Here is a 26,471-nt window from a genome sequence, read left to right on the forward strand (position 1 = left end):
GAAACACTAAAAGGTTGAAAGAACAAAAGGCCGAATGCGTCAAATGGTCGAATGAAACAAAAAGTCGAAATAACAAAACGTCGAATATAACGAAAGGTCGAATGTAACAAATAGTCGAATAACCATAAGATCGAATTAAATTAATTAATCGTCAGGGTTAAGCCGAGGCAAAGTATACGGCCCTAAAAGTCGATAATGGAATATAGTAGCAAAATGATGCATAGTTTTTATTTCTAAATTTTAAATTGTCGTTGGTAATCACTATCTTTGCAATGCTTCTAACATTGTAACATTGAAAGATTGCAATTTTTGATAACTCATTGAGGACCTGTATATGTTTGCTTGGTTTAGCTAGGTAAGAAGTAGTTGACGGAACGAATTGTCTTGCCTCACCTGCTAGTCGACGAATATTTTCACTGGTTAAAAACAACAGTATTCGACCATGTTCACTAAGCAAATTAGGGTAAAACGGGTTAAACAGGCTAGTACTATCATTCCTATTGTGTTTAATTGGATCACAAATGTTTTGTACGTAATATGAACCAATATTGATAGATGCTTTTGGATTGTAGATCTTATATCAACTGAATATTATAACTGAAAAAAGGGGGAAAACGATACAACGAGTTTGCTGCTTTCATTAAAACTATATACAATTGATTTGTTGGACTTTTTTACATCAGAAACACTCTATTCGCTTTTCTGCAAGTACTTCGGTTTTATGTTATATAAATAAAGCTTGAATACGATACAGTATAAAAAGGGGTATAATGAGCATGATGTCGTTGTGTGCGGTACATCTAAATACGCAGAATCGATTTTACTGACCATTTTACACCAAAAAAATGCTTTTTCAGTAGCAGAATAGTTGCATTCTGCTTCATTCAAAGTTTGACAAAAACACATAAAAGCAGAAGTAAATTCTGCACCCCTAAGGGATGCTGAACAATCTGCTGGGGATCACATTTAGTGGAAGCAGAAGTAAATTCTGAACCTCTACGAGGTCCCGAACAGTCTGCTGTTAATAAAACCTCCAACCCCCGAGAGGATTTAGAGATCTTACAAAAGCGACACCATTCTGTACTCCCGGAAGAATGCAGAACGATTCGCAGTATGTACGAGCAGAAGTAAATTCGGTACCCCCTAAAGGATGCCAAACAATCTGCTAAACCCTATTTAAGGTGAATACAAAAAGTATTCATTCACTACAGGAGGAACGATGAACCCTTCTGCCTATAGCTCCTTATCACATTGGGTGAGAAACGAGAGAATATCCTTTAATTTTAGCTCCGCATACACAGACTCAACCATGTATGGAGAACCAAAAACCCGGATACGTAGTTGCGTCAATGCGGAACAGTTACATATCAGATGATATGAAGTACCGTAATCGCATTCACACGAATAATACTCAGCACGTTGAATAGTAGCCATGTGATAATTGAGTTTGCAATGTCTAGTCAGAGCTCTCACCAGAATTCTGCAATGATGCTTGGAAAAATGCAGTAGACACTTTGACATTTTCAGATTTAAATCTGGTAGAAATACTTTTATCTGAGCCCACGTTTGCAAGCTGCGTCAGTAGCTGGCATGTTTAAATGCAGCTCAAGAACGAATCTTGTGCTTTATTCAACTAGTTGAAAGTGGTAAAGCTGGTTCAGAACCAACGAAATCATTCATTGCATCAGCTCTAGCCAACTCATCAGCCTATTCATTTCCAGTAATATCAGAATGGCCGGTTCATTCCTAACGCGACCGTCGTACCGTTCGGATGCTAATTCGTGGTAGAGCAAGTGTGTATATAGCCGTGCTAATCCGCTTCAAGGTCAATCAAAGATTAATCTTTTGTTACTGTGAGCAGTGTACCAGACAAACACGAAACAATAGAAATAATACCGTTAGGCGGTTTCAAGTGCTAGTGCAAGTCTGTAGGCTTTAAATAGTGATCGAACGTTTGGAGTGGTGCCGTGACCCGGTGCTGTGTGCTTTTTTCCTCTTAGAGGTTTGTTTTTGCACACGGGCACATTTACAATTCAATCAACGCGTGGCCCCAGCGGCCGAGCTTTGCTACGGAGCACACCGATTAACCAAGGCCAGGCATTGGTGGCTATTCATTGTTCAAGATAAGTAAAATTCTCTTTTCCTATTTCATCTGTCGTTTAAATTACCTGATAGTACCCCAGATCTCTTACCCGCACGGATACAATTCCGTGACATGATAAACCCTGAGAAACATAACCCTGATCCACCAGATAATGAAATGGATACAACTGGTAATAGCAACAAACCCCGCGTTAAAAATTGTCCCGACGGACTTGCACTCTCGGCCGGACCGTATACGGTTTATTTCCGGCCCAAATTAAATGGAAAAAAATTGAACATTCTTCAATTATCGAGAGAACTGACAAAGCGATACTCTACCGTTAAGAGTATCGACAAGGTGCGCCCAGACAAGCTGAGGGTCTCGTTAACCAGTGCAAAACAGGCTAACGAGATCGTTCAATGCGAGCTCTTTACGCGGGAATATCGTGTGTACATCCCCGCTCGTGATTGACGGCGTGGTCACCGATGCCAGTTTGACATGCGAAGACGTTCTCAAGTACGGGATGGGTTGCTTTAAAAACCCCTTACTTAAGACCGTAAAGGTACTGGATTGCAAGCGATTGCATTCAGTGTCGATCGCGGGAGATGGTACCAAATCATATCCCCAATCAGACTCGTATCGGGTGACCTTCGCTGGCTCGGCTTTACCTAACTACGTCCTCCTGGACCGAGTGCGCCTCCCTGTTCGTCTTTTTGTTCCGCGTTTAATGAACTGCACCAACTGCAAGCAACTGGGACACACAACATCCCATTGCAGCAATAAGCTCCGTTGTGCTAACTGTGGGGGGTCTCATGCGGATGGCTCTTGCGGTAAACGCACTGAAAAGAGTCTTTACTGTAAGGAGGGTCCGCATGAGCTAATAGCATGTCCCGCGTACAAAATGCGCAAGGATAACATGAAGCGTTCGCTGAAGGAACACTCCAAGCGTTCCTTTGCTGACATGCTCAAGAGTGCCACACCCCCAAAACAATCAACGAACATCTATACCTGCTTGTCAACTGACGAGAGCGAGTTTAACGACCCATTGGAAGGTACATCTTCGGCGGTCCCTCATAGCTTTAGAAAAAGAGTAAACAAATCCTCTCATAAGCTCCCAAGTAAGGGTTCGAAGATGTCTTCCGATGGGCCTCCAACATTTATATTTAGAAGTAGTGGAGAAAATGCTCCGAAGCAAAAAGTTCCTGGTTTCGGAAAACTCAATTCTGAGAAGGAATTCCCACCACTTCCCGGGACACCAAAATCCCCAAGTGCCCCTGAAAATCCAACAGAGAATCAGCTGGGTGCTGGGCTCATAAAATTCTCTGATGTTGTGGACTGGATTTTTACCACCTTCAATATTTCTGATCCTCTTAAAAGCCTGTTTATGGCTTTGATACCTACAGTTAAAACTTTTTTGAAGCAGTTGACTGCAAAATGGCGCCTTCTTTCAGCGATCGTATCCTTCGATGGCTAATTCATCCACCGAGGTCACGGATTCAATCACTGTCCTCCAGTGGAATTGTAGAAGTATTATCCCAAAAATAGATTCTCTCAAAATTCTTGTGAATAATTTGAAATGTGACGCATTTGCATTGTGCGAAACTTGGCTAACTTCCGAAATACCCTTAAACTTCCACGATTTTAACATTATTCACCTGGATCGAGATGATCCCTACGGAGGAGTACTTTTGGGTCTCAAAAAGTGCTATTCCTTTTATCGAATTAACCTCCCCTCGATACCAGGTATTGAAGTTGTCGCATGTCATGTCACAATGAAAGGCAAGGACCTTTGCATTGCTTCCATCTACAATCCATCAAGAACCACGGTTGGGTACCGCTGGCTGAGCGATGTCATGCAGCTCCTCCCCGCGCCGACGTTAGTTTTAGGAGACTTTAACTCTCACGGTACGGGATGGGGTTGTCTTCATGATGACAACAGATCAACCGCGATCTATGATCTTTGCGATAACTTCAATATGACTATCTTGAATACGGGAGAAATGACACGGATTCCTGCACCACCAGCAAGACCAAGCGCGCTGGATTTATCCTTATGCTCGACCTCGCTACGGTTGGATTGCACGTGGAAGGTGATCCCCGATCTCCACGGTAGCGATCATCTGCCTATCGTAGTTTCAATTGCTTGCGGATCAAGACCATCGGAGACAATCAATGTTTCGTATGACCTCACACGAAATGTTGATTGGAAATACTACGCAAATTCGATGTCGGAAAAATTAGTAACAGCACAAGAACTTCCTCCGGAGGAAGAGTACACGTTTATGGCTGGCTTGATTCTCGATACTGCGATTCAAGCTCAGACGAAACGTGTACCTGGCGCGAAAACTAACATCCATCCTCCTAACCCGTGGTGGAACAAAGAGTGCTCATCACTTAACGCGGAAAGATCTTCAGCTTTAAAAAAGTTCAGAAAAAATGGAACACCTGATAATTATCGGAATTACGCGGCGTTAGACAAGCAAATGAAGAACCTAGTAAAAGCAAAGAAACTTGGTTATTGGCGACGGTTTGTTGACGGATTATCAAAAGAAACATCGATGAGCACTCTTTGGAACACAGCCCGACGAATGCGAAACCAAAACACCACGAACGAAAGCGACGAATATTCCAACCGTTGGATATTCGATTTCGCTAAAAAAGTATGTCCAGACTCTGCTCCGGAACAGAAGATCTCTCGCACCGCGACATCAAATACAAACGAAACACCGTTTTCGATGGTAGAGTTCTCACTTGCACTCTTGTCGTGTAATAATAAAGCCCCGGGACTAGACAGAATTAAATTCAACTTGTTGAAAAATCTTCCTGATTCTGCCAAAAGGCGCTTGCTGAATTTATTCAACAAGTTCGTCGAGGGTAATATTGTCCCACACGATTGGAGACAAGTGCGAGTGATCGCCATTCAAAAACCAGGAAAACCAGCCTCCGATCACAATTCGTATCGGCCGATTTCTATGCTTTCCTGCATCCGGAAATTGTTTGAAAAAATGATTCTCTTTCGTCTAGACAATTGGGTCGAAACTAACGGCTTGCTTTCAGATACACAATTTGGTTTCCGCAGGGGCAAAGGAACGAACGATTGTCTTGCGTTGCTATCAACAGAAATTCAAATGGCATTTGCTCGTAAAGAACAAATGGCGTCAGTTTTCCTAGACATCAAGGGGGCTTTTGACTCAGTTTCCATAAACATACTATCTGAGAAGTTGCATCAGCATGGTCTTTCACCAGTTTTGAATAACTTTTTGTATAATCTATTGTCCGAGAAACACATGTATTTCGCGCAGCCCTCTCTTATACAATTTTTACGTAAACAATATCGATGAATGTATCAACACATCTTGCACGCTAAGACAACTTGCCGACGACAGCGTTGTGTCCATTATAGGACCCAAATCTGCCGATCTCCAAGGACCATTACAAGATACCCTCGACAACTTGTCGACATGGGCTCTTCAAATGGGTATCGACCTCTCTACGGAGAAAACTGAGCTGGTTGTATTTTCAAGGAAGCGAGAACCAGCACAATTACAGCTTCAACTAAGGGGTGAAACCATAGCTCAGGTCTTCACATGCTCGGAGTCTGGTTCGACTCTTTTGATTACATGGCTCAGAATATTAACCCTTCTTCGTTTGTTCCCAACCGTGCTCATTTCTTGGATACTTCTGATTCTACTGTGTTTTTCGACACTTGCATGAGAGAAGAGATTCGTGGAATTCCGGATCACGTACGCCCTCAAGTGGTCCCTAATATTTTTTATAATAAATTTAGAACAGTCAACTGTGAAAAGATGTTTTACACTGACGGATCAAACATCAACAGGTCCACAGGCTTCGGCATCTTCAATCAGAACATCACCGCTTCGTACAAACTCAGTGATCCGGCTTCAGTTTACGTCGCAGAATACGCTGCTATTCAGTACACCCTCGAGATCATTGAAACCTTGCCCAAAGACCATTACTTCATTGTCACGGACAGTCTAAGCTCAATAGAAGCTCTCCGGGCAATGAAGCCAGGAAAGTATCCCCCATATTTCCTGGGGAAAATACGGGAACATTTGAGAACTTTATCTGAACGGTCTTATTCAATATCTTTAGTCTGGGTCCCTTCGCATTGTTCCATTCCGGGCAATGAAAAGGCAGACTCATTGGCTAAGGTTGGCGCATCAGAAGGTGATATTTATGAAAGACCAATCTGCTTCAATGAATTTTTCAGTATCTCTCGTCAGAAAACTCTCGAAAGTTGACAAACTTCATGGAGCAATGGTGAACTGGGACGATGGCTACATTCCATTATCCCTACGGTATCGACGAAACCTTGGTTCAGGGGGATGAACGTGAGTCGCGATTTCATTCGTGTGATGTCGCGGCTCATGTCAAATCACTACACCTTCAACGCACATCTCCGGCGTGTTGGGCTCGCGGAGAACGGTCTCTGCACCTGTGGCGACGGTTATCAGGACATCGAGCATGTCGTGTGGTCGTGCGTAGAGTATCGCGACGTCAGGCCGCAGCTACTGGAATACCTTAGGGCCCGAGGTAGACCGCCCAAGGTTCCGGTTCGGGATGTGTTGGTGAGTCGGGATAGTTTATATATGTTTCTCATATACCAGTACCTTAAACACATTAATATACAAGTGTAATCCGTAGTATCCTCTCTCTTGTCGAGGCTAAGAATAATCTTCACCTACAGGTTCGAGACTAACATTCGCCCGATTCTTCCAATCCCTAGCCTGTCCACCATCTCTGTCGAAAATAAAAAGATCTTTTTGCTGTCACTAACTTTTTCGTTCCCTCTTCCTCCGTTTCTCCACCATCTCGATGTCAACTAATTAGATCTTTGTCGTATTTAGTCATTCGTTCCCATACCCCCTTTGTTCACTACGTTTTCCACAAAATTACTTCTCCATGTTTCTTTCAATCTCTTAGGCAACATCACCATCATCGTCCACGGAAAACTGTTCCAATCGATGACCAACATGCGTGCAACCCGCCGGGAATCCGTGGCCTGGGGGTGTTTCTCACGGACCCATTGATACGTAGAATCGTCATCTGGAAGACACTCGTATTATATTCAATCCACCGACCATTACCGATCGCCAGCTGCAGGCTGAATCTGCCAGAATCGACCATTTCGACCGGAATACGTCACTACCCAAATGATAATACCCTAGTTTTAAGTTAGTCGTTAATCAAGATTAGAAAATACCCTTGGCATCTTAGAGCTTTAGCAGTGTGCCTTTAAATATATTATTATTGAATAAAAAAAAAGAATGGCCGGCTACCCATAAGAAGTAAACAGCATTTGAAATGCTGAGATCTTCAATTAGAGTTCGACATGCGATCACTAGATTCGATCGTGAGTCATTCGAACTGAGTGCTTTTAAGGCTGCCTGACTACCGGAACAAAAATAAATTCGTTTACCACATATCCTCTGCTGAAGTACCGATTGTACTCCACACAGAATCGCGTAGATTTCTGCTTGGAACACAGTACAGTATCTACCAAGTGAATGAGACTGCTCCAGCCTCATTTCACGACAGTAGACACCAGCACCAGCACGACCATTCAACGGAGAACCGTCCTTATAACAAACTATGTGTTCATCAAGTTGTCGTTCCAGACAACCAGACAACAATTCCTCACGAAGAGGATAGCTCACATTGAATGTTTTGAAAGGAAAACTGCATGTGAGAGTTAGGTCACTAGGAGCGAGTAAATACTCATCCACACAGACCACAAGCGAGTGTGCCTGGTAGCATAATCTAATGGGTTACTGTTCCAAACCCCTGTAACCTTAAGACGGTATGCACAAGATAATGCTTCTTGTTTTAGGAACACATGTAGTGGTTTAATGCACAGTAACGCCTCTAGAGCAGCAGTAGGAGTTGTCGTGAATGCTCCTGTCATCGCCATTACGACCATCCTTTGGAGATGATTTAGCTTTGACTGAACTTTCGCGACTTCTCCTTTCTGCCACCATACAAGACATATGCTAAAATTTGTCTAACGATAGTTGTGTAGATCCAATGAATGTATCTGGGTTTGAGTCCCCATGATTTTCCAAAAGCTCGTCTGCATTGGCCGAAAGCCATGCAAGGTCTTTTAATCCTGAAGTCAATGTGAGCAGACCAACTCAGTTTTGAATCAAGAATAACTCCGACGTATTTAACTTGATCAACCACAGTGACCTCTGAACCGAAGATCCTGTGATTATCCTACGTCCGGATTTACAGATAATCCAACCTGACAACTCTATTGCTCAACAGATCGCAGGGCTTGCTGCATTAAATCAAAGAGAGTGCTAATGCTTATATCGGTCAGCAATATATGATAATCTTCAGCAAAACCATAAGTCGGAGATCCAAGGTTATTTAGTTTCCTCAACAAACCATCAGCGACTAGGTTCCATAAAAGTGGAGATAGTACACCACCTTGAGGACACCCACAGACGATGAACAAAGAAGTCGATTGCTAAGCTTTGCGTGTATCCAATTTGTGATACTTGAAGGTATGTCATGACCACGGGCTGCTTCCAGAATTGAATTGAAAGACACGTTGTCAAAGGCATCTTCAATATCTAGGAAAACTCCCAAGCAAGACTGCTTTTGTGAGAAAGCTTTTTCAATGCTGTACACAACATCATGTAACAGGGTTGTAGTGGACTTTCCACGCTGGTAAGCATGTTGCATTCCATGTAGCGGATGCACGCCCAGACTAACATTCCTGGTATAGTGATCGACTGTGCGTTCCACTGTTTTAAGAAGAAATGAGCTAAGAGTGATAGGCCTGAAACTCTTCGCTTCCTCATAAGTGTCGCGACTGCCTTTGGGAATAAATTTGACAATTATTTCCTGCCAGGCTCTTGGAATATATCCTGTCGCAAGACTAAAAGTAAGTATTTTCTTCAAAACATGTTTGAAATGTTCATACCCTTTCTGCAGTACCACTGGGAAAACTCCATCCTTTCCAGGAGACTTGTACGGAACCAAACTCTCAACTGCCCATTTGACCGATTCAATCGTCACAACGCTTCGAGCAAGGGCCCAAGAATCGTAACTACCTGAAAAAGTCTCGGGAAGAGCTGTCGGTGATGGATCCATACATCCTGGAAAGTGAGTGTTAAAAAGATAGTGAAGTACATCACCTTCATCAGACAAGTGTTCACCATCTGAAGTTTTTAAGAAACTGACATTGAAGTCCTTAGAAAGTAAGTTCAGCATTCAACCAAGAAGTTCCTCCAGTAGCCGCACAATCCGAAGTGGACAAGCCTCTTCATATGCTGCAACTATGAGTGAGTTTGTCTCGTCGACAACATTTTCCAAATCAATTGGGGTTTCAATTGTTGGTTGGTATCCGTAAAATCTAGTCGCCAAGCCCTCTTCACAGAGGCCCCAGTTTATAGATTTGGGATTACGATATGTGATAATATCAAATTTAACGTTTGAATGATCAAAGAAGATGTACTTATGATCAGACAACGAAGGTTCGAGCTCATCGAAGACGAACCAATTCACCAACTCATGCGCAATTCTATCAGAGCAGAAAGTTACGTCCAAAACCTCCTCTCTTCCAGATCTCGCAAAAGTTGGACGGACGAGGCATTTCACGTGAATTAGTCATATCGTTCTTGTTGAAGGCAATAAAAACTGGGTTTAACAATTTTCCAACGTAGAAGTTTCCCTTTTGGAAATATGGTTCTTGAACCAAAGCTATAGAAGCTTTACCTTCTTGCAGAAGTCTGGATAGATTTATAGTTGCTGTACGTTTATGCTGGAGATTGATTTGTGCTACTCTAACCATTATCAATTACAGTAATGAACGCTCCATCTCCAGCACTTATCGTACAACAACTAGAAGATACCAAATATATTGGCTTATAATCGCCTATAGCAAACCATGTAAGGATTTTTTTAAATGTTTTAATCATTTCAATCCCACGAGTTGCGAAGAAAGAAGTCGTGCACTGTGCCAGAGCTTCGCTTAACACAGTAAGGGAAAACCCCAAAATATTCCGTTCACGACTGCATTATTGAAACCTCCTGCAGCCATTCAGTCATCGTCACGGAAATACACCTTGACTTAGGAGATCCTATTTTTGTGGCCTTTTACGACATGGAAAAGGAAACCAGTGGATCAATTCTTGGTAGAAAATAATTCCGCCGGATGCCACACGGCTTACCTGTTTGTTGGACTTATACCACCGACCAGTTGGGAAACCGCTACCGACACTACATGGCTATCTAGGCTGCTAAGAGAGGGAAGTTGACATTAATGGTCAACTTCCATGGATGGCCGAGCAGCCAATTCAGAGCAGTGAACTATCAAAGATTATGATGTCATCTAGATAGACTAGACAACACTTTCCGATTAAATTTTTCAAAAATATGATTCATTACGCACTGGAAAGTTGCTGGGGCATACGTATGAATTCAAAATATCCTTGGTCCGTACTGAAAGTGGTTTTCGGCCTATACTTGGGATGGACTTCGATCTAATGAAATCCAGATTTTAGATCTAACGTAGTGAAGTAGGTACTACGGACAAGCCTATCGAGTATTTCCTCGGTTCGTGGAATGGGAAATTTGTTTGTTTGTTTCGATTATAGAGGTTTTAACCTTAAGGTCATTCGCCTTTTCGGGCCAGAAAAACTTTCTGACCCTATGTGCGAGGTTGGGAATCGAACCCAGGTGGGCTGCGTGACAGGCATCGACTTACCCATTACGCTACACCCGTCCCCAATGGGAAATTTGTTATCCACCGTTTTTTCAATTAATTTGCGGAATCTATGACAATGCCATTTCTTCTTGCCGCTAGCATAAAGTTTTTGAAACGATCCAAATTGGCGATGTCTATGGTGAGCTGGAATTTTGGATAATACCATCTTCCAACATTTCGTTAACTTGCTTCTCGACTTCAGCTTTGTGAACCTGGGGGTATTTGTACGTTTTCGTGTGCACTGGAATGTCGTCAACTGTTCTAATTCGATGCTGGATTTTGGAAGCGCAAGACAATTTTTCTGAATCTTTGTGAAGGATTTTGGAATGTTTAGAAAGGGTTTCCAATAATGCGGGTTTTTCTTCTGAGGTAAGATGACGACTTTTAATCATTTTTTTCTTATTCTGCGTAGAGCGTTTAAGATGATTGATTAAGGTGATTCAAGTTTATGTTATCCACATCTGCTACCTGTATTGTTTTTGCCGAATGCGTCCAATGAAACGTCACAGTCACAGGGGCGTTTACGAAACCTTTTTTGCGTGATACAATCCTGATTGGATTATTGCATTATCTTTTTTTATATCATTAGGAAGGTAAACGTTGCCACTGTCTTGAGAAACGGGGAGTGTAATGATTCTCGTCGAATTTTCAGTCAGTGTGATCTGCAAATTATGGAAATTAGGTCCGCCCTTTTTTGCATGGCAAGTGTTTTTTTTGTGGAAGAACTAACTTATGATTGCGCAAGTCAACAAGAGCTTCTAAATCATAGAGTGTTTCCTAACCAATGATACCGTAGAAAAATGTATGAAAATTTAAAAGGTAAAAGTGAACTTTCTGTTTCAGACCGAAGAGCGTCGTAATATATTTTTTATTAGCGGAATGTTTCCCTGAAGTGTTCGAGATTCGAATGACTTTGCATTTTTCTTGTTTTGATTTCGGGATCAGACGGAGAGAAATAAAATTTTTGTTTGAACCACTATCTACTAGTAAGGCTTAAAATTTTTGTTGGAAGTAGGCTGTTGCTCGAACGCTGCTTGGGTGTGTGTTTTAGTTTTCTCTGCATTTTGGAACCTACACAAGAATGCATAGGCATCCTCTAAATCACTTGGTTGAGCGGTTTGAGGATATCCGAAATATGGTTTACTGAGTCCATTTATAAAAGCAGCAAAACATTATTGTTCTAGAAACTGGTTTGTAGAACTGAACTTGCCATGCAAGTAAGGAAATTAGGTCTGCCGAAGATCACACTGACTGAAAATTTGACGAGAATCATTGAACTCCCCGTTTCTTAAGACAGTGGCAACGTTTACCTTTCTAATGATTTAAAATGGGATAATGCCATAATCCAATCAGAATTGTATCACGCAAAAAAGGTTTCGTAAACGCCCCGATAAGAAATTTTGACCAAACTGTGACATTTCATTGGACGCATCCGCAAAAACAATACAGGTAGCAGATGTTAATGGATCAGGGTCATTTCGCCGAAAGCCATTGGCATCCCTGAATGTACCTTAGCCGACTGAGTGAGAGGTAAGATTTTTTATTGACAATGGCTCATTCAATCTGTTAAAGAAGGATAGATGCACATTTTAAAGAACTGACAAGAGCTCATACACACATTTCTTCTCATTTATAACTCCGTTCAGCTCGTAGCTTGTTTCCACCTTACCAGCAGGGATTTTTTTCAAAAATCTGTGATCAAGCCAAAAATCTGTCTGTGCAAAATCTGTGCACGTTTCCCCGTTTCCATAATAGCTGATCGGAATCATTTTTGTAAGCAAAAAAAGGTCTCACTATGTAATACCGCTCTGTAATTTTTGGTGCTGAAATAGCTGTGAGCTATCAGCACACTTTAAAGATTCGATTCACTTGAATTGCTCAGGAGCGAATTGCCCATCTCTACCTACCTTACCTAAGAGCTATAGGCCTGGGGTGTCCTTTGCTGTATCAAGCATACGTCGGCTGCTCGTCGCCAGCCACTCAAGGAACTGATGCTTCCGAGATCACCCTCCACTTGATCGATCCACCTTGCTCGCTGCGCTCCTCTTCTTCTTGTACCAGTCGGATTAGATTCAAGAACCATTTTCACTGGGCTGTCGTCCGACATCCTTATCACATGCCTAGCCCATCGTAGACGTCCGATTTTAGCTGTCCGTACGAAGTCTGTGGTTTTCCTAGCAGCTGTGGCAATTCGTGATTCATACGCCGTCTCCACATTCCGTCTTCCATCTGCACTCCACCATATATGGTCCTCAGTACCTTTCTTTCGAAAACACTAAGGGCGCGTTGGTCCTCTGCCAACATAGTCCAGATCTCGTGGCCATAAAGAACAACCGGTCTAATAAGCGTTTTTCTGAGTCCAAAGTACGCACGATTCCTTGCCAAAATACGCCTAAGAATTTCTCTGCTGGTGTCATTATCGGCGGTCACTAGTGAGCCCAAATACACGAACTCGTCAACCACCTCGATCGTCACCGTCTATCAATATTCGTGGTGGGAGGCGTAGTGTTTCTTCTCTAGAGCCTCTTCCTCTCATGTATTTTGTTTTTGACGCATTTATGGCCAGTCCGATACGACTAGCTTCAGTTTTCAGTCTGATGTAGGTTTCCGTCATCTTCTCAAGGTTACGTGTCACAATATCAATATCGACAGCGAAGCCAAAAAGTTGTACGGGCTTTCGGAAGATCGTGCCACTCGTGTTGATCCTCGCTCTTCGAATCACACCTTCCAGGGCAATACTGAACAAGATACAAGAAAGTCCATCACCTTGACGAAGTCCTCTTCAAAATTCGAAGGAACTCGGGAGCGTCCCAGATACTCGGACGTAGCACATCATCCTATCCATCGTTGCTTTGACCAATCGCGTCAGTTTATCCGGGAACCGTATTCGTGCATGATCTGCCATAGCTGTTCTCGATCGATTGTGTCGTATGCCGCTTTGAAGTCAATGAATAGGTGATGCATGGGTATTCGCGACACTTCTGGAGTCGACACTTGTTTTATCGCGACTATGTTATCCGTAGTGGCGCCGGTTCCAGTAAATCCTGCTTGGTACGGCCCTACGAATTCCTTAGCTATTGGTGATAGACGACGGCAAAGGATTTAGGAGAGTACCTTGTAGGCGGCGTTCGTCATAGTACTGCTTCCACCTGTCGATCACCTCACGTTCGTTCGTGAGAAGGTTACCACTGGTATCTCTGCACATTTCGGCCTGTGGCTTGTAGCCTCTACGTGAGCGGTTCACCTTTTCATAGAACCTCCGTGCATCATTTGCGCGGTACAGCTGTTCCATCGCTTCGTGATCTTGGTCTTCCTGGTGGCGCTTCTTCTTCCGGAAAACCGTGTTTTGTCTGTTCCGCGCCTGTCTGTATCGTTCCTCGTTCGCTCTAGTGCAGTGTTGCAGCATCCTCACCCTTGTTGCATTCTTCTGTTCGACCAGCTGCTTACATTCGCCGTCAAACCAGTCATTTCCTCGATTCGATAACCGATAAGCTCATCGTGCAGCTTTCGGTCGTATCCTGGGAAGCCAAGCGATTTGCATGTTTTCCATGTTCCAAGCTTCCAATCGTAATCCTTCGTTCGTTGCGTAGGTCTTTGCCAATTATTCCGAGTCGTATTTCTTTCTTGGTCGTACGTAACATGTGTTTTCCCGGCGGCTTGTTAGGCCTGCACCAACCTCCTGTCTCGACTGAGGGCCATCGTATCAGCACTGTTTAGAGTCCCACACTGACACAAGGACGGTAATCAGCCGCTCCTAACATGGAGAACAGACGCTGTTTCGAGCCGCCCCAAAATCATGGGGAACAGTCGCACGGGTAGGCTCGCTCTCTGTAAAGAGAAGGCAAATGGTCTTGCTTGTCTAATGGCGTTTTTCATTGAAAAACACTGGTGGCGTGGGTTGCTCTGGTTTTGCACTTTCGAACAGAAATCGCAATGAAACACCATTAGAATGTTGCATTTCTGCCGAGGGGGATGACACTTAACAACTTCACTTTAAACCCTAAAGGATAAATCGTCTTTTTTCTGTGGTGCATTTTCTTATAACCGCTTGTTCATCTTTACTGCGCATAGTAACGGATGGTTTTGGATCGGTTGTCTTTTGCTGAGTTTTTTCGGGTTAGAAACATTACCATGGTGATTTATACGTTGTTTATAGTAATATTTGCTTGTGTAAATTAAGCTTATTAGAAGAATGACAACTGGGCTGAATATTCACAGGTTCGTAAATATTAGCAAGAAACTTGATCCAATTTGGTTAATTTCAGACGAGTAAAGAATATCCCAACAATGACATCGAGACAACGCTTTTGTCCAGTGCCTATAATTACACAGCTCATCTGGAGAAGTTACTCCATTTAACACAACCACAGTAGCTAATGGAAAAAGTACACCCGTTTCTCACTAGAGGTGCTGTTAGTGTCACCGTACAGTGGGAAATCTATGTTTATTTAATTTATGGTTATATGTAGTTTTTTTCGCTTTCCATTTACTTTTCGTGTTGTATTTAAAAAAAAAACAGATCTGTCGCCCCCCTCGATTTCTGCTCGAAAGTGCAAAATCAGAGCAATCCACGCCACCAGTGTTTTTCAATGAAAAACGGCATAAGATCATTATTATCATAAATCAAATAAACATAGATTTCCCAGTGTAATACTAATGTAGTTAAGCAACCCGTGACAGCAAAAGCACCGTCTGGTGGAGAATGGGTGCGTAAATGCTCCTAAAATGCATGCATAAAGTTGTCTGCGCATTTAACAAAACCACAGTAGCTAATGGAAAAAAGTACACCCGTTTCTCACTAGAGGTGCTGTTAGTGTCACCGTACAGTCGGAAATCTATGTTTATTTGATTTATGTTATTATCGAATTTGGCGGGAAACAACACTTCTTGAAAATCACAGATTCTTTATTCAATGCATTTCTTAAATTTACTGCCCAAAGTCCATTATAAACAAACAAATAGAATTTATCCACCTGTATGTAATCCTGCATAAGTGGAAAAAAAACATATATTGTAACAGTTCGAAAAAACTGTTTGCTGTTGTTTTTGGTGTGTGAACTCAGTACGTTCCGATGGCATGTATCAAATTGATACATTGAGATATCTATGTTACAATTTTAAGGGACGGATGCGGACTAAGAAATCTTTTGGGATAAATTATGCAATAAAAATGTCATATCAAACAAATGATGCTTTGTCACAATCAGAATTATTATGATCAAATTGAACTCAGTATGAAAAAAACAGTTGAAATTACAGCGTAACTTTATAAATAATGCCTAGTGTATATGCAAACACTGTGAATTATTATATGTAGGCTACATTTGTTTGCGAATAAACAAATTTAAAATAATGTATGGCATTTTTTGAGATGTGTAAAATCTCTATTTATCTCATTTACTGTTATTTTGAGTGATATTTTACTGATTAATTTTCTTGATTGTTGTTTTGTTGATTTGGTTTACATTCAAACATTTTACTTTGTTTCCTTCCAGAGTCCTACGATTTCAAAGTCAATTCGAAAAACAAGCATTGAAAGAGAGATAACGCAATCTTCCCTGCAATTACAACGAAGCAGCCCAGCGTTAGATTCCGGAGCTGGTAGTTCTCGGTCAAATAGTCCCCATTCTCAACAGCAACATGGATCCGGACGAGCGCAATTTTCGCCTTCGCCATGTCCTTCTAATTTAAGTGATGTTCCACCCAAGCCACCCCCGAGATGCTCTTCTACTCCGTCAACACCTCCTCCTCTACAGCAATTTCTTAAGCGAATGTCTCCTGCATCAGTACCTAGCTCCCGAAATGGACAATTTCAATCTCAAAGTCCTGCGCGTGGTACTTCACCTATATTGAGTAATAACAACTTAAGACAACCTATTGTAGTTCAAAATGGTCCACAAGTTCAACAACAACTGAGTCAACAGATGTCAGCATTCTATAACAATAGCACAACGGAACCACCTCCACCATATCCTATATCACCTATCAATCAAGTTGCTCCTCCCAGTTATATGTTATCTATGCAATGTCGACAAAGTCCTACACAAACATCGCAAGATTTTCGCAAAAGTCCTAGTTCTGGGATCTATTCCAGTGCGTCTGCAGGATCGTCATCGCCTGTAACTGTGTCGCAAAACGTGGTACTCAGCAATTCAACAGCGAAACCAATAGCATTACCACCGGCAAGAAGTGCTCGTCAAACAAACACCCAACATCCTATCATAATGCATTCGGTGAAATCAACACAGGTTCAAAAACCAATTCTCCAAAATGCGGTAGCTCCGACCTCACCCGCAACAGGTACCTCTTCAACTTCGACATCATCCAGTTTAACACCTCCTCCACCACCACCGCCCTATGGAAAGTCCTTGCAACACAAACACATGAATAAGCCCCAAGATAATGTTTCCGTAAGTCAGGTCGTCTCACCCGAAAATAGACATAGTAAAACAATAAACGGGAGACCAAGTGTTCTTGTGACAAGCACTTCCGATATTAAGGATTCACCAACAACTGGAAATAGCGTTGAACCACCCTCTTATGATACGACTATGATATTGAAACAAATACAACCCCAAGAAAATAGCTTGCAACTCCCTCCACCTTATAAAGAAGGTTGCATTATCTTTAGTGCCAGCAATAGTAATGATAATAGAAACTCTCCTGATACTGAAACCGGTAGTAATGTTGTACATAGCACTAGTAATAATAACCTCAACATCTTCAACCATACTAATAATAATAGTCAATCTTCTAGCACTTTACAGAGTAATAATAATACTATTATTAGCAATAATAACAAAATTAACTCTGGTGATACAGTCGAATGTGATGGTAAAAATATGATCGATAGAATTAACTATGCTACAACGCATTGTTCTAAACATTATGAATCATGTACGATAGGTACCGCAAAGAATGCTATCCATAGTAGCAATTCAGACCAAACTACCAATCTATCGCAAAACTTAACTTTAACGGGACGACGTAACAATCAGCAACTTCGTTTCGAAGCAGGAATCAAGGACAATGATGGTATAAAAGGCTACCGATCACATGGAAAGCTAAAATTTGCATCCAATACCAATGTTGATGATAGTGAAAATTCAATAATGAAAAACAATCAAATTCATGGAGATTCGCAAAAAAAAATTAAACATCAATCACCAATTCCAGAACGCAAAAATATATCCAAGGAAAAGGAAGCGGAGCGCTTTGAATGTAAAGTACGTCACTATTCACCACAAGCGTACAAATTTTTTATGGAACAGCACATTGAAAATGTTTTAAAATCGTATACACAAAGAAATTTCCGCATTAAGCAATTGGAAAGTGAAATGTCTAAACTGGATCTCCCAGAAGAAACAAAGATTGAAATGCGTAAACTTCTCTGTCAGAAAGAAAGTAACTACATTCGTCTTAAACGGGCCAAAATGGATAAATCCATGTTTGCGCGTATTAAGACTATTGGAGTGGGAGCATTTGGAGAAGTGACGTTAGTGAAAAAAATTGATACACCTAATCATTTGTATGCGATGAAAACACTTCGAAAAGCGGATGTGCTAAAACGAAACCAAGTAGCACATGTAAAAGCTGAACGAGACATCCTGGCCGAAGCAGATAACGAATGGGTGGTGAAACTGTATTACAGTTTTCAAGATAAAGAAAATCTTTATTTTGTTATGGATTATATTCCCGGTAAGTTTATCTGAATTTCACCCAAGTTCTTATTTTAAAATGCTCTCTATTTATTCAATATATGTATATCTTAAACATCTATCTCTTTTTGGCGGTTAATGAAAGGTTTTTAATTCGCCATCCATTGAACTAGAGGAGTAGAATGATTCTTTCCGTTTTCAATCCGAATTATTTCTCTTTATTTTCTTAGGGACTGGGGTCCGCTGGGAAATTGACAAGAATTCCACCGGACAAAAATAATCCAGAAATTGATCCACTGGGTTCCTGCTTCCATGTCGTAAAAGGCGACAATTGCAGTAGTTTCTTTTTTCTTTCAGTTATCAGATGTTTTCCACGTTTCTCTTCTAATTACTCTATTTTACTAAATTATCTCTTCATTCAACTTATCAATTTTTGTTTGTTTTTTATTTACTCTCCACTCTCCCCCACACCAAAAGGCTCGTATTTGAGCCCCCTCTGGTAATGGGCACCATTTTAAGCCATTGACAACAACAATTACAAAACAAATATTGAATTACTACTATACTATATCTAAAATGGCTGAAAATATTAAATATTAAATTTCTTGAATGGGGGACGGGTACAGCGTGATGGGTAAGTCGATGCCTTTCACGCAGCCTGCCTGGGTTCGATTCCCAACCCCGCACATAGGGTCAGAAAAAATTTTCTAGCCCGAAGAGGCGAATGACCTTAAGGTTAAAACCTCTATAATCGAAAACAAAAAAAAAATTTCTTGAAGTAACATTAATAAATAGAGAGCTATACTAAATATGACAAAAAAGAAAATTGTGCTTCTAGAGGATTATTTGTCTTTTTAAAGAAGCACATATATTAACAAAAACCTGTTTTAATCCACCTAGTGGTGTAATGATGCCTTTCTCATATCAATCATACTATCATATATAATACTGTGGTAGTCTTCAAAATAATTTTCTTCGATTCTTACGATTCTTAAAAGAATAACCGAGATCGGTTTGTTTGACCGCCTACTGATAAAAACTATCAATTGGAAAAGATTTGAGGTCGATTTAGAAATTTTTTTAAGGTTTTTCCCCATTTTCAGTGATGGTATACAATTTTTAACCCCCCTCCCGTGGTTGATGGGCTTGACGGTATTGCAAACATACATCATCAGATACGATTAATTATTGTTACAATTTAATATAAATATGTGTTATAACTTTTAGTTTAATTATTGAGCTTATTTGAATAAGATGTTGATTGCAATACGCTCCAACATCCGGGGTTGGAGAGGCCGGTAGGGCTTAACTGAGCTCTTTTTTATGTTTCATATTCATACTACCGGCCCTTATTCCCAGTGTGAAGTGGAAATTAAGTGAAATGAACGTACCCCAGTCAGGCTTCACACGATAACGGAATAGTTGAATGGTGAATTAAGTTCATCTTTGACGTTTATTCTGTGAGGTTGTGTTGTGCTCGTGTGGGATCTGATGGATGAGGTGATATGTGAGTGAAGTGTAAGTGAAGTGGAATGCAAGAACGGTAATAAAGGCCACCGTTTCAGCTCAGGACCAACGATCGACCAATAGAAGAGATAGAAATTGGGTGACGGCACCTCCATTCATCTCAAATCCATTAGTCATTTTATGTATGAAAACCATTAGTTAGAGCGAGATCTGTTGTGTTTGTTCGTTAGATTGACTTCGACTTTGACAATATCGTACATATTCTGAACTACTTTTATGCGGTATTGCTTATCAGAGATGAAGCAAAGATTTTGTATTTGATTTCATCACAATTCATTTATTGAAAGTCGAGTAATCGGTAGAATAATATGGTGACTCTATTAATGAAATGACTTTTGGCACAATGAATTTAGTTGAAATCTATTAGAATAGAAATAGTAAATCAATGTTACAATGTTTGCGTGTGAAATACACATGTATTGTATGTGTATGTACACATGTGTGTGTATGTATGTATGTATGTGTGTATGTCAGTATGCCTTGGTGCCTGTATATATTTATACATATATGTATGTATGCGTTGTATCAAACCGTATATTGTGATACCTTTCGATTGTGAGTGAATAAGATGTTGATTGCATTACGCTCCAACATCCGGGGTTGGAGAGGCCGGTAGCGCTTAACTGAGCTCTTTTTATGTTTTATTTTCATACTATCGGTCCCTATTACCAGTGTGAAGTGGAAGTTAAGTGGAGTGAACGTATCCCAATTGGGTTTCACACGATGACAACAGGTGAACGGTGAATCGAGTCCATATTTGACGTTTATTGGTGGTTTGTGTACAATGGATTACTGTGAAATGAGGTAGAATATTGTAGAATAGAACGAAATAATAATAACTTAACTAATGGACAAACCACTGATAGCTGTCAAACGATGTTCATCCAGTTTGTATTGTGATGATGTATCGTTTGGGACCTGATGGGTTCGATGATGTGTGAGTGAAGTGTTTCAGTTCAGGATTAGCGATAGACCATTAGAAGAGTTAGAAATTGGGTAACGGTTCCCCCATTCATCTCAAATCCATTAGTCATTTCATATACGATAACCATTTGTTATAGTGACATCTGTTATCTCTGTTTGATAGATTAACTTCAGAAGTAACATGAAATTTGGAACATTATGCTTTGCTAAAACAGCAGTATTGAACCATTTTCGAGCTAGTACTATGCGTTATTGCTTCTTAGAGAAGAGGCAAAGACATTTATTTATTTATTTATTTATTTACAATCAACAGACACAATTTGGTCCTAATGATAATTCCTAATAATATTCAGAAAATTTGTACGTATTCTGCTTCGTGACACATTAAAATCATACCCAGATGAAACGCGGTTGAACGATCTCTGTAAACCAATAATAGAACCGTTTGCGCCATAGTTGGTACGTCGTATAGGAAGTCGAAGAAAAGCACTGTTGCGGAGAGCTCTGGGTCGCACATTAATATTAATTTCGTTGAGCAAAACGGGACAGTCGATCCTACCGTTGAATATATCTGCTATTATCAAAGCGCGTGATAATTCTCGTCGCACTTGTAATGTGTCGAGACCCATTAATAACCCGCGACTTTCATAACTAGGTAGTTGATGAGGATCGGTCCACGGCAATCGACGAAGAGCGAAGCGAACGAATCTACGCTGTATTCCCTCAATTCTATGAGCACCGTTCAGGTAGCATGGGTTCCAAACTGCCGAGCAATATTCGAGAGTTGAACGAACAAGCGAGCAGTAAAGCGATTTTAGACAGTGTATGTCTGTGAAGTGCTTAGTTATTCTCATTAAGAATCCTAAGCTACGGGAAGCTTTAGCTACAATGTAACTGATGTGATGCTTGAATGTAAGTTGCTCATCGAGATGGACGCCAAGATCCTTAACGCTAGTAGATCTTCCAATCGAGGATCCATCCAGAAAGTATTCGACATGCAATGGCATTTTTCTCCTCGTGAACGTAATGGCCGAGCATTTGTCTGGATTTACAATCATACGGTTAACTTTACACCAATCTGCGAAGATTACCAATTGCCGCTGGAGAAAGGCTACGTCTTCTAAGTTGCGGATGATGTGATAGATCTTGACATCATCAGCAAACGATAAGCGAGGACCTTCCAAGGCAAAATTGACATCATTGAAGTACAGTAAAAATATTAACGGTCCTAGATGACTACCCTGTGGTATTCCGGATGATGCGAGGAACTCTCCGGAAGTATGATCGTCAATTTTAACTGCTAAACGACGATTCCTAAGATACGACTGCAACCAACGAAGAATGTTCGAACTGAATCCAAGTCTGTCCAACTTAGCAACCGTGATGTCGTGGTTGATTATATCGAAAGCGGAGGAAAGATCTGTGTAGATAACGTCCGTTTGTAAACCGTTAGACATTGCATCAAACACATAAGACAAAAACGATAGTAAGTTTGTGGTTGTTGAGCGGTTAGGCATGAAACCGTGTTGAGTATCGACGATATATTGCTTGCAGTGATTGAAAATTGGTGTCAGTATAACCTTTTCGAACAGCTTTGGTATAGCGCTAAGGGAAGTGATACCGCGGTAGTTGTTTATATCCTTTTTATCGCCTTTCTTGTGGACTGGGAACATAAAGGAAGCTTTCCATAAATTGGGGAAAACTTCTGTAGCGAGAGACATTCGAAACAGTTTGCAGAGGGGAGCGATTACTCCACGCGGGCACTTTTTAAGAATAACTGCCGGTATTCCATCGGGGCCTGGAGAATTTGAGGCTTTCATTCCTACAATTGCCGTCCGTATTGAGTCTTCGTCAATATTGATGCAGTTCAATGAGTTATTAGACAGGGGAACGTTAAGTGCTGCGGCAGCAATTTGCTGCTGAGTCAGGATTTCATTTGAAAAAACCCTAGAAAACTTTTCCGCAAACATCTGGCAGATTTCCTGTGTGCACGAACCAGTACGATCTCCAAAGCTCATTGACGAGGGCAACCCAAATTCTTTCCTTTGCTCATTCACATGTTTCCAGAAATACCTTGGATTTGATTTCAGTTTTCGTTGTACGTTGTTCAAGTAGTTGGCATGGCAGCGCTTAACGGTTTTCTTGTACAACTGATTTATCTGCACGTAGTGATTACGCAGGGAAAATCCTCCATGTTTAGAATACCTCTTTAGAGCGGCTCTTTTGGTCGTTTTCAGATGTCTCGCTTCCGCAGTCAGCCATGGTGGATGCCGGGTCTGCCGTCTCGATCGTTTCGGTACATAGTAGTCGATTGCGTAGCTCATAACATTAGAAAACGTCTGCACAGCAGCATTGACATCATCGTTGTCGAGAACTTCATCCCAGTCGATTTGCGTCAAGAAGTCGGTCATATTGGTGTAGTCGGTTCTACTAAAATTATAGCAGATGATGTCCGTTGGAATGCAGGCGTTCTGTAAGCGATTTGAATCGAGCACAATATGTAGTGGAGGATGATGACGAACGGAATTGACCAGAGGGAACGGTGAAGCACTAATCTTTGGTGCAACATCTTCTCTACTTGAAAAGCAAAGATCCAACATCCGGTTATTTTCATTAACGACAGGATTCGACTGTCGAAGAAGGTTGAGGTTGTAGCCGTCGAGCATGGTTGTAATGCCAATGTGGAAAGTGGAGAGCGCCGGATCAGGAAAGAAGAAACCACCGGAACTTGTTTGCCATTTTATGCTGGAAAAGTTGAAGTCTCCCACAATCAAGATTTCATCTACGGGTAGTACATGAGTGGAAGTAATTTCTTGCAACGACTGTATGTGTGCATCGATTAGCGGTAGATCGCGGCATCGGTCCGGAGGAAGATATATCACACAAAGGTAGAGGGAAAAATTGACCAGTTTCAAACGCACCCAAACCTGCTCCACGCATTTACCAGATGCGGTTTCGATCAGTTGCGCCTTCAAACGACGATGCACTGCGATAAGCACCCCGCCTCCAATAGTTTTTGAGTTATTTAAGGGGCTGCGATCGGTACGGAAGACTTCGTAGTTGGATCCAAAACCTTGAACGGAGAGCGTACAATCACTGAGCCAGGTCTCCGAAAGAGCGATGATGTCGAAGCAATCATCCGAACAAGCCAGCAAATAGTCGGTGATGTGCATGTTCATGCCTCCAACGTTCTGGTAGTACAAGTGCAGCGGTTGACTAGATTGATCGTGCGATGGATAACTGCAAACGACGGGAAGTGAATCAACGCCTGAATCGTTTGAGACTGAATTGTACTTGCCGTCTGAGATGGTTTGGAAGACCCCTTCCGCGTTCCCACTCACAGGGCCGGGACGACTGATGACCGCTGGCTGCAATAGCTCGACTGTGGGGAACGTATCAGGGGCTTCCATGGTGCGAACATCTGTGCATCCCGGTATCCGATTCAAAGCGAGAGGAGGACATCTATAAGTGCGAGAGAGATCAGCACTTGGAAAGGACGGAATATGCAAATACTTGCCGAGATGAGACATTTGGAAGACTCTTTCACCACACCCACGCACAGGACCAGGACGACTGGAGAACGCTGGCTGCTGTGGCACGACTGTGGCGGGGGGTTCGAGAGCTTCCAAAATATCAACTTCAGTGCGTCCCGGTGTGGTTCCATTGTACTCTCATAACGTTTGCCGGGGCGGTGTTCTCATCAAACGGAGCGGGCTGGGTGTTACTTCGTCTACATTCATAACGGTGCTGCATCCATTTTCGTCGGGAATCGGTGGAGAAATATCGATTGGAGGATACCAGATGTTTTGCTTTTTGTTGTCTTCGAACTCGCGAAACAAAACACCTTGTGGCCAGGTGTCGGGATTAAGAGCCGCTTCCCGAAATTTGGGCAGTATCCCAACTTTGAAGGAGACAAAGTTCAGAGTATTTACGTCGACATCTCTTTTCACCAGCGGGATGACCGTGACATCTTCGCTGCACTCTAAACCATCTTTTGTTAGCTGCGAAACCATCTCCTTACTAACGCTGGGGTGAAAACGTGACAAGTAAATCCATACGAGGGAGCAGGGCGTTGGAACTGTGGCGATATTACAGTTATCCGATGGTTTCCGGCAACCTTCCAAGGTTTTACTTGGCTCAGAACTATCTTCCCGACGACGCTTCGCATTGGGACCAAATCCGTCGGGCTTCGGCGGCAGCGGCGACGAAACAGGCACTTTGCGCGAGAGACGAGATATTTGCTGGCTATTCTTTTTAATTTCGGCCTTCAGCTCAGCAAAAATCGATTCTGTTCTCTCTGCGATAGATGCAAATGCGCTTCCAAACGAAGAAACCGAGTCGCGGAAACGAGCAAGTTTGATCAGTTTACAACACTCATCGCATATCCAAAACAGGTTGGGATTTTCGTCCAAAACTTTCAGAAACGGCTTGTTGAGTTTTGCGCATTTCATATGTACCAAATGATGGCAAAAACCTGAACACTCAACAAAATCTTCCTCCGATTTTACAGTTTTGGCACAACGATCACAAGCATTAGCCATAGTGAACAAATCTCAGGATGCCAACAGTGAAATTCAGATGGCGCTTCGGTCGGGTAAGAGAGAGCGTGAAACTGAGTATCTTGATAAAACGATATCTTCGATAGGCGTCACTTCGCGATACGATAGCAAAAGAGCGGCAACGAAACTGACCGAAAAACACCACAAATTATCTTCACTTCACCACGACACAAAAAACTGTCCAATTCTTATCGAGACTACGAGTAACGCAGGAAATAGAAACGAATAAAAACCACTATAAATCAATAAAAAGTGCTAGTGCGTCGATCACACGAACAATGGCGGTACGTTGTACATTGCATTCGGTTTTATCACAATTCATTTATTAAAAGTCGAGTAATCGCTAAAATACCATGGTGACTCCACTAATGAGATGACTATTGGCACACTAGTTTTAGTTAGGATCTATTAGAGTAGAAATAGTAACTCAATGTTGTAATGTGTGGAATACATGTGGGTATGTATGCATGTGTGAATGTGTGTAACTGTGTGTGTATGTATGTGTTTTTGTGTGTTTGTACAATATACATTTTACCGTTCCTTTGAGTGCGTTGTATCAAATTGGTAGTGATACATTTCGATTGGGAGTCTAGGTTTACTTGCTGCTTAAAAAGCCTGAGTTTATGGTAAACACAGATAATGAACAATCGAATATAATGAAATGGAAACATGTTCTAGGGGTGATAGCTAAATAATTAAAGAGTAAAATTATATTTCGTAATAGTCAAATATCACTGAGCGTTAGCGTCATGTTTACATTTCCTTATCCGTTGAACCTTTCTGAGTGGCAAAACACACATAATGAATATACAGTACACTAACCCTTGATTTCTCTATCTTGCTTGCATGACACGCCGACAATGAGAGAAAGAATCAGATGAAGCAGAAGCGCTTCTAGAACTGAACAGAACAAGAGGAGAGAACAGAATGGAATGAAGAAGAAAAAAAGGAATAAAAAAAAGAAGGAAGGAAGGAAGAAGAAAGGA

General features: G+C 41.6%; 1 protein-coding gene across 2 annotated transcripts in view; it reads left to right on the plus strand.

The window, feature by feature from the left end:
* The window catches only part of LOC131440642 (serine/threonine-protein kinase Warts), a 166,376-nt gene that overhangs the window by 12,469 nt on the left and 127,436 nt on the right, over positions 1 to 26,471 (plus strand). For both annotated transcript variants that reach the window (XM_058612102.1, XM_058612103.1), the window contains exon 3: positions 16,313 to 18,515. In XM_058612102.1, the coding sequence (XP_058468085.1) occupies positions 16,313 to 18,515 (2,203 nt within the window). The remainder of the gene's footprint in view (positions 1 to 16,312; positions 18,516 to 26,471) is intronic.

The sequence above is a fragment of the Malaya genurostris genome, chromosome 1, assembly GCF_030247185.1.
Source record: "Malaya genurostris strain Urasoe2022 chromosome 1, Malgen_1.1, whole genome shotgun sequence".
NCBI lineage: Eukaryota > Metazoa > Arthropoda > Insecta > Diptera > Culicidae > Malaya > Malaya genurostris.